Source organism: Grammomys surdaster, unplaced genomic scaffold (genome assembly GCF_004785775.1).
Source record: "Grammomys surdaster isolate TR1022 unplaced genomic scaffold, NIH_TR_1.0 136, whole genome shotgun sequence".
NCBI classification, from domain to species: Eukaryota; Metazoa; Chordata; class Mammalia; order Rodentia; family Muridae; genus Grammomys; species Grammomys surdaster.
In genome coordinates, this window is record NW_021604594.1 from 12,426,920 (window position 1) to 12,436,897 (window position 9,978).

Consider the following 9,978-nt stretch of genomic DNA (forward strand, 5'->3'; position numbering starts at 1 on the left):
GTGGGTTTCATTACTGCGATCTTAGGCATCAGTGATCCAGTGGGAAATAATGAATGCACACTGATCCTAGATCCCCTGGATACTGGTGAGACACTGCTGGACACCTCAAAAGGCCACGCATGTTGACTAACTCTGACAATGGCAAAGAAAGGACACAGAGATGACAGGGGATCCCAGTGGCCTCTGGCTTTTCAGCTTCTCACTCTGTCATCCTAAGGAGACCATGACTTCTCTGTGGACAAGGATGACACAGTACACATGGGTCAGCCTATGGGTAGACTCAAGTCACTGTTGGGACAGGCTGTGTGAACAGTGAAGGTTCCTACTGCTTGTGTGGGAGACATCACCTGTGAAATGTGAGTATATCCTAGGTCCCAAAGAGTTAAAAAAAAGTCATCCACACCAACCACGCATGCGCGCGCGCACACACACACACACACACACACACACACAGTGTTCCTAAGCTCCTGGCACAATGTGAGTGATGGAAAAGGAAATAGCGTATAGAATGGTCAGAAGGTAATAGTAGTTTATGAGGCAAATAGAATATGTATATACATATTCTGAACCCCTTATTGCCACATAATATAGGGTAACTTTTTCAGAAGAAGTATCAAGTCAATAAAACCCAATAAATGAATTGCATAAGAAACAGACAGGGTGCCTGTCTCTTCAGGGGCGCCACCACCCACTCCTTCATCCAAGTCAGGATCCCCTTCCTGTCTCCGAGCTGCTCACACAACACACCAACACCCTTCTAACAATTTCTCCTCTACCCTGTCCCTGTGTCCTCAGTTTTCTTTCCTTGTCTATCCCGCTCCACCTTGGGTGTGCTGTGGAATGGGAGACCACACTGGTTTAACCACACATCACTAGATCTAAGAGGTGGTCAAGGACGAGTGAGTGTGTGTGTTGGTGAAGGCCTGGGCCTCTGAGCTGGCATCACAAGCAGAAGACAGGAGAGAGGAGCCCCACAGGGAGCTGCTTCTCCCAACTGTGATCCCAGGTGACCTCACGTCTATCCTTCCCTCTTTCCAGCCTTTGGGCACCCATTATGGTTAAGAATGTAAGCCTCAAAGTCACAAGGAAGTGGCTGCCCCACCTGACCAGCATGAGAACAACTGTGGGATAAAATGAGTCTCATCAGAGCTCTCAAGAGATCACAAGGCGTGTGCGCAGGGTGTGGCTACTGAGATGCTCGAAAGATGCTCAATGCAAAGCTGCCTATAGGCGGCACTCCAGAGCCCTTCCTGCTCTTTGCTCAATGTTCTGGCCCAGAAAGCATCTAATGGCCCCACACAGGGGTGAAACTCAGAGAAAGAAAATGGAGACGCAGGCTAGCAGTGAAAGGCTGCCCTCCTCTCCGATGACTAGACCCAGAGCACAGCTCTCCTCAATCCTCTCCCAGTTCGCCTTCAGTCTCTTGCAACTGTTTTTCTTTCTCTTTCCTCACTTCCTACCTCCAACTCTCTACTCACCCTTTCTCATGTGTGGGCAACAGGAAAAATGCAAACTTTGAACTACGTCAGACCTAAATTTAAATCTAGTTGATAAGCATCTGGGTGGCTGCGGAGGGTTAGAACCACTGTCATGGAGCCTCATAGTCAAGCCTATGAATACACCAGCATATACATGCTTACAGATGAAGCCAGTTGCTGTACAAAGGCATAGAAGATATAATGGTATGGTGGATGTTCTAGGCCAACATGGCGATCACTTGTTTGGTCAAACACTAGATGTTGTCATAAAGGGTTTTTGGATGTGATTAAAGTTATAGTGAATAAAATTTAAATTTATTTATTTTTATGTATTATTTGGTGGGACAATGCACACATGCTATGGGACACATGTGGAGGTCAGAGGTCAACTCTGAAGAGTTCATTCCATCCTTCCTCCTTTTGTATACATTCAAGGGATCAAACTTAAGTCTCCCAGCTTGGTCTCCCGGCTTACACAAGTGTTTTTACCTGATGAGCCATCTTGCTACCCACAAATAAACTTTAAAGAAAGCATATTACCCTTCCCAGAATAGGTGGGTCTTGTCCTAATGGTCTTAAGAACAAATCTGTTTTCCCTTGGTGTTCCCACAGAAGAAAGAGTCAGAGTTTCCATGCTCAAGAATGTAACATTACCTCTTACCTCTACCCAACCCCGACAGCTGCCCCGGGAGCTCAGGTTTAACAAGCCCCAAGAACCTCAAAATCCATCTCTCTCTCTGTCTCCTCTCCTTTCCCTCTCTCCTCTGATTCCCATTTGCTTTTTTTTTTCTCTTACAAAGGGTACTAAACTCCCAAGCTAAGCAGTCAGGCTGATTGGTCCCCGTTGCGACAGGGGCCCATTGCCCACCACACAGCCAACCAGATAAACCAAGGTTCCCCCTTCTTTTCAGGAAGCATGGTGGAAGGAGGGTCAGCCATCTTGCTCACTCTCCTTAGCTTCTTCCTGTCCCACAGCTGGGACCGTGAGCTGCCCGAGAGCCTGGGCCCCCTGTCTGCCCCAGGGTACATCCTAGAACAGGTAGAGTCCGTGTCCCTTTTCTTGCTCATATCCTAATGATGATAATAAACCCAGAAAGCTGGTTAGCTTCATAGGAGGGAGTGTGTAAAGGGGACAGTAAGCAAGCATCAGTCGAGAGCTAATTCCTCACAATGCAGGAGACTAGGAGACCAAGCCCAGCTTAGAAAAGTTTTCTGTGTTAGGTTTAAGGTCAAAATTACAGATTCAAAACCTACAGTTAAACTATATTAAAGTGTAAAACCATAGAACTAATAAGCTCTCCCTGCTCAGACCTCATGGGGCTCTCCCATTGGCTCAGGGAAATATTCCTGAAGACCCCAACCACATGTTACTTTAACCCCATCAAAGTTTCCTGCCACTGCAGCGACTGTGTGACCCGTCACTGCTACTGTTCCTGACCCTTCGGCACAACTGCCCTACCTTCCCTCTTCTCTCTCCTCCTAACCCTCTCTTTCATCTTTCTTTCCCTTGCCTTTTCAGCTTCTCTCCTTTCTCCATCAGGACTTACTCAGAGCCAATTCAAGAGCAAGAAGGACCAGCAAATGACCCTGCTCAGGGTCCTCCCTGCAGCACATCTGTGCAGAAGACTGTTAGGTGGGATGAGTACCGAGAAGCTCTAAGCAGAGACACCCAGGAGTGCCCACCAGGACAGCAGAATGGCAGCAGTGCATGCGTGCGTGCGTGCATACTGCAAACATGTAGGGGTGAGTGTATACGTGTGTTTGTGTTTGTGTGTGTGTGTGTGTGTGTGCATAGGAGATGACATTTTATCATCTGGCTTTCTTTCCTTCTTATTTTGAAACAGTCTCCTGTAGCTCATGCTGGCCCCAACTCTCCATGTACCTCAGCATGACCTTGAACTCCTCATCCTCCTGCCTCCACCTAGAGTATTGCACACCACTACATCTGATTCATATGCTACTGGGAATTGAACCCAGGGCCTTCCTGCACGCTAGGCAAGGTCTCTACCACCTGAGCTACATTCCTAGCCCTTTCACGTTCAGCGAGGCCACGCAGAGCAGTGATCTGGATCGAGCGTGTGACTGGGCACTGGACTGTCTGTGAACCCTAGCTCCCTTCCTCTCTAACCACAACGCCTCCCTTAGGTTAAGCTACTCAACTCTTCAGGGTGGGACGGGGGCATGGTTTCCTCATCTGTAAAGAGAAAACAGGAATACAACCTAACCCATGGGTCATATGAGGGTTTAAAGAGTAAAGCAAGACCTGTTAAGTGCTTAGAAAACTGTCTACTAGGAGTGACTATGCAAAGAGGACAGCTGTTTTCAGACCCATGGGGAAACTGAGGCAGCTGATAAAAATCAGAGTCTTCTCTGAAATCCAAGGAAAACCAATCGTGAAAGAGAAGAGGGGATGAGTCACCACAGCTGGGAGGCCGAAGCTGTAGGCCGTGTCTGATGAACTCTGCACAGTGGTCACACAGGGAAAGTACCTGTGGGACAAGAGTGACTTGGTCACCAAAGGGGATAAGTAGCCATCCACAGCAGTGGGCCTAACACAGAAAACCAACTATGTTCCAAATTCTACTCCACCAACAATCTCCATGATGCCTCTACAGCTTTAAGAGACTGACTGTGGCTGAGGAGATGGCTCAGCAGTAAAGAGCACTGGCTGCTCTTTCAGAGGACCTGGGTTCAGTTCCCAGCACCCACATGGTGGCTCACAACCTCCCACAACTCCAGTTCCAGGGGATCTGATGCTCTCTTCTAACCTCCTCCAGCATCGGGCATGCATGTGGTATACAGGCTTACATATAGGCAACACACACACACAAAGTGAATGCCCATACATCCCTACAAAAAGTAAATCTCAAATTTAGAATCACAAATATTTTCCCATTTGAAGTGTGCTGCCAGAAAGAACTCAGAAACTGTCTTTTATGCATTTAGTGTTCATGTGTACATGTATGCCTGTGGGGTGTGTGTGTGTGTGTGTGTGTGTGTGTGGTGTGTGTGTGTGTTTGTGGAGGCCAGAGGTGCTCATTGCTGGGTGTCTTCCTCAATTGCTCTTCGCCTTATTCTTCGAGGTATTCAGGGTCTCTCACTGAATTCAGAACTCATCAACTCACTGGCCAGTGAGCTCTAGTGATTTGCTCTGAGAACTGCAGATTCTGAAGCTATAGCAGGTGCAGTGGGTTGGCCTAGTGCTGCTTGTATTCTAATGCTAATTTGGGGCCCCCAAGACTGGTTACCCCAAAGGCAAGAGAATCCACAAGGAAGGCACTGAGTGACCCTGCCCCCAGCTAACTGTGATTGGTAAATAAAGAGACCATTACTCAATAGCTGGGCAGAAGAGACATAGGTGGCGGTGAGGTTTCTCAGGCTTGGGGAGAGGGGACCAGGAGGAGGGGAAAAGGAGGAAGAAGCCACCATGGACTAAAAGAGGGATTTCAGGAGAGGAGAAAGGAGAAGTTGCCATGGATTAGCTGAGCCATAAAAATGTGGCCCCGCCCCAATTGGAGCTAAGAGTAGTCCAGACAGAACATAGTAAGTAGTAAGTAATAACTTGGAGTTATTGATTGAAAAGTAGATTCTAGCAGCTATTGTGCTGCTTAAGGCATTAAATCTATAAAGGCTGTGTGTCTCTTTCATGCAGGAACTCAACAACCTAAGGCAGGGTAAAACCTCAGGCCAGGATTTTAATATTTTTCTACTACATATGGCCCCCAAGTAACCAGCTGCTTAAGATTTATTAAAAATATAAAGGCTGTGAGTGTTTTTTTCACCCGGGAACTCAATAATCAAAGGCAGGGTAGAAACCCCAGGCATGGGCTTTAGTCTATTCAACTACAAGCAGCCTGTTATGTGGATGCTGAGGCTTGACCTCAGATCCTTTTTTTATACAGCAGGCCCCATCCTGACTGAAACACCACCCTAGCCAGGAAACAGAGGTTCTTTGTGTGTGGTTTAGTGTTTGTTTTGGTGAGTTGGGGGTGTGTTTTTTTTGTTTGATTGGTTGTTTGGGGGAGTGCTTTTGTTTTGATTTTGGCTTTTGGTTTTTCCAGACAAAGTTTCTCTGTGAAGCCCTGTCTGTCCTGGAACTCACTCTGTAGACCAGGCTGGCCTCTAACTCAGATATCCTCCTGCCTCTACCTCCCAAGTGTTGGGATTAAAGGTGTGCGCCACCACATCCAGCTGTGGAGAGAGCAGTGTTTGAGGGTAATCCTGTCAACTACTTTTCCCTACATCTCTGGAGCTCCCAGGAGGCTGATGGGGACAACTTCTAATATGAAGAAAAGTCACCAAGCAATGTGGAGAAAGGCTCCCGGAGAGAAGCAGGAGACATCCTGGTGCTCACACTCACCTCTACAGCCGTGACAGAACTGGCTATCACACTGCAGTGGAACTGTCTGCATTTCCCAAGAGAAGACAGCTCCTCAGGCAGCCAGTGCGTCCTGTACTGAGTGTTCCAGCCCTTCACACCAAGCTCACATCACACAAGACTCTCAGTGTATGTTTACGACCTGACTAAACAAAGGAACTCAACAGACACTTAACGTGGGGAAGTAGATTTGAAAATGTGTCTTTAAAAAAAAAATACCATGGTAGACAAGGTCATGAATTTGAGAGGGAGATGGACAGACACAAGGAGTTGGAGCAGGAGAGGGAGGGTTGGAAATGGTGTAAATACAGTACTCACATATGAAATTCTCAAAAAATAAAATAAATCTTACTAAAAACAACAGTAATAATACACCCTAGCTTTTTTTTCATGTGATATGGCACTGGGGACTGAACCTGGGGCCTTACACACGCTAGGCAAGGACCTTTCCACTGAGCTATATGCCCAGAACACTTTTTTTTCAATGACAGGGTAGATTACCTGGTGACTGCTGGTCTCAGATACTTTAACATCCAAAGACCCAGCTAGGACAGCATACCAGTTGGTTCCAATATCCCCTTGGCGAAATACTGAAAGAGAAAGAGTGATGTAAGCATACTGCATACAGGTTTAGTGACTGTAACCTGATGGATCCTCACTGGACATCACAAGCTTGACTCATTTTCACCCTTCCTTGGTCCATTCGAACAAGAATACGTGACTTTCCTCAATGCCGTCCACCCACAAAGCTTGTCCTATAGATTCAACATTCTAAGAAGCAGATACTCATCAACAGAATGCTCCCAGACACTGACCTGCGATAACTGATCACCCCACTGCGGTAAGATCCAACATAGTAACTCCAGGGTTTAATCATAGCCCTCGGGAGGCAGAGGCAGGTGGATCTCTGTGAGTTTGAGGCCAATCTGGTTTACATAGTGAGTTCTAAGAGAACCAGACCCACACAAAACATGGACTGTTATAATTCACTAACATCCCATGTACCTCATCTTAAATACACTTCACAGTGCTGTGATTCCTGGAAAACCATGACTCTAAACAGGAGAAAGGATTATTGGACTTCCCACATAATGCCACCCAGCTTCACGGATCTGCATCAAAACCACCGTGGTGGCCCACAGTGCTAGCACTCAGGCTGAGGTGAGAGCACAATAAATCTGTGGCCAGTGCAAGAGACATAGCAAGACTATGTCAGGGAGTTAAAAAGTTACTAAATAATGAATGGATGTAATATGTTTTCTAGAGTAACACGTTTCCTTTTAAACCAACCAATGGATGGCTTCTTTTTCTTTGTTTATAAAAATTGTAAAGACTAAGCTGTCGGTTTTCTTCTTTGTTTTCTGAATCCACTGTACTTAGGCACTTGGCCATGATCTGTACCAGATGTTTCTGAACCTGCATTGTCTCTAAGTTTGTAATCTCAGAGAGAAACCATTTAGATTTCAGGATCAATGCTAGCTCCTATATTATGTTAATAGTAGACTTTGACAAGTCATCTATAGGGTGTTCCAGCAGCTAAGAGTGCTTTCCGCTCTTTCAGAGGATAAGTACGGTTCCCAGCTCCCTAGTTGGAGAACTACCTGTAACTCCAGCTCCAGGGGATACAACCCTATCCTCTGACCTCAGTGGACACTGGCACTCATGTAGCAGACATTTACACAGACACACGCATATGTACACACACACACATTAATTAAAATTAAAATAAATCTTTCAATCTAAAAAGAAAAAGAAAGAAAATAAGAAAATCATTCTCTGAAACTCTTGCTCTGAAAAATCTCATACAAACCAACTCTCCTGTTGGCTAAGGAACCACATGGAATGACCTGATTTTTTTTTTTAATGTTTTTAATCAGAGATCAAGCAAATGGCTTGCTGAAAATAGAAGTCCAGCTCAGAGGATGAACCAAGGCCTGGCAGGGCTGGTACATAGTGCCTAAGATGCAGCTTCTGGGGACCACAGGTGAAGGTATGCACTGAGCCTGCTAAGTGGGCCTATTATGGAGAGCCAAGGACAGTGAGGGCATCCAGCCACGACAGAGACGGAGTAAGAGGATGGTGACACACCCTCACTGGCGTCTCCAGTGACACCTGCTCTCAGCCTCTGCAGCATGGTTAGAGTTGCAATATGATCCAGTTCCCGTTACATGCTGTACAACATTTGTTTCAAAATGGCTTTAAGAAACAAAAGCATCCCCTGAAAGAATCAAGTTTCTGACATCAGTAAGAAAAATACGTATGATGGTTTGAAACCCACATACATGGAGAATGTTTAAAGATTTATTTTACAATGTATTTGTGTGTGTGTGTTTTAATATGTGTCTGTGTCTATGCCTCGCTCACTTTGTGTGTATGTGTGTGAGAATAAGTGATAGTGTGTGTCTATGCATGCACAACACGCCTGCAGAGGTGAGAAGAGAATCTCAGATCCCGAGGAGCTGCTGGAATTATATGGGTTGTGAGTTGTCCCAAGTGGGTGCTGGGAACCTAACCTTCCAAAGAGCCACCTAACATTCCACTGAGCCGTATCTCCTGTCCCTGTTTAGAGAAACTTTTAAAACAAGAAACGTGACCATTTGTGTGTGGACCTGGGAAAACATTTCAATGGACACATACTAAATAGTATTAGTCATCTCTAGGTCTGGGGATGACAGGTGACTTTTGTTGATTTCCTAATTTTTTACAATGATACTGTCCCTTTCCCACACAAAGCACACATGCATGTGCTCTCACCCAACCGAGCTAGATTTTGTGCAAGTTCACACCCTTATTCTCAGGCCTGGTCCAAAAGCTCTGGCCCTAGCCCTACTGGTCTGGTGAAGATTGTTCTAAGCAATCCAGGCACTTCATCAGCTTTGTCAGTGATCGATTGGTCTAGACTTTAGCCATGGGGTACAACTCTGGCCAGTGATGCAACACAGGAAGTATGCTGGGGAACTGAGAGGGAACAGTCCTTCAGGAAGGATTTCTGCTGTGAATGCGGAATGCCTCCACATGCTGCCTGAGGCACAAGCCAAGCCCTGAGGAGCGTGGGGAGGCTGCAGGGACCACAGGCTCCTCACTACCAGCCATGAGTCATCTCGCCTCTGGGCTTTCATATGTGAGGAATTGGATTTTTGTCTCTTTCCCTCCTGAATGAGTCACTGGTTATTCAAGGCAGTTGGATGGAAGTGTTCTGTTATTGCAGAATAAAATATGCCTAGAAATGGAGTGCCACTGCTTTCTTAATGAAGAGAAAATCACTTTAAAAAAGCAGCTTTCGCCCCATCATTTCGTTCTTGCTGCCCGAGGTCCGTTCAAAACATAGCTAACAGCATTAGACAAGAAAACTTTGTTAATAGCTCAGCAGTCACTTCTTTCCTGGGTTAAAGAAGATAACTGTTTGAATCTCTTAAGATAAATGGGTATGTCAGTCTGTCCTTCCAGACCCATCTAAAAAGAGAGCGCTGCCTTGAAGTTGAGGGTTGGGTAACAATTTCACACTGTGGACAAAAGACTAAGAAGCAAAATATATACAGGGAGAGAGACATCAGCTCACTTGGAAGCCCAAATATCTGGCACCAGACTCGGTGGATGCTATCCTCATACAGTAGCCTTCGAGGAGCACAAGCCACACACAAACATACACCACGAGAGTCACAGGCCTTACGTGTGATTCCTTTTTCCAGGTTCTCATAGTAACCGCATAAACAAATCTGACGGAGGAGGTTTGGGTGAAATTTCTCAAAAGCTTTGACCCCTTTCAGCCGCGTGAAAATTATGTCCACATCTTCACTAGATCGCTCCAGTGGCCTGCAGGGGGAAAAAGGGCAAAGAACCTGTCAGGTCTTAGTGAGAAACAGGCCACAAGGCAGAACTCATTATAGTTGTGTATTCATCTATCATGAGACATGGTCACCATGGGATTTCCTGGAACTTAGAATGTGGTCCAGAATGACTTTGAACCACCTCTCTCTACCTCCCAAGTGCTGGACCACGGGCCTGTGCCATGAAGTTTGTTGGCTATCCCAAGTGTTCCATTCCAAATATTTATTTATCCACCTGTCCTCATCACCTCTCTCTCTCTCTCTCTCTCTCTCTCTCTCTCTCTCTCTCTCTCTC

At 46.1% G+C, this 9,978-nt stretch overlaps 1 protein-coding gene across 1 annotated transcript in view; it reads right to left on the reverse strand.

Moving 5' to 3' along the window:
- The window catches only part of Rapgef4 (Rap guanine nucleotide exchange factor 4), a 285,390-nt gene that overhangs the window by 219,768 nt on the left and 55,644 nt on the right, over positions 1 to 9,978 (reverse strand). The window contains exons 2-3 of the mRNA XM_028762856.1: positions 9,527 to 9,669; positions 6,358 to 6,446 (exon numbers count right to left, since the gene is read on the reverse strand). Of these exons, the coding sequence (XP_028618689.1) occupies positions 6,358 to 6,446; positions 9,527 to 9,669 (232 nt within the window). The remainder of the gene's footprint in view (positions 1 to 6,357; positions 6,447 to 9,526; positions 9,670 to 9,978) is intronic.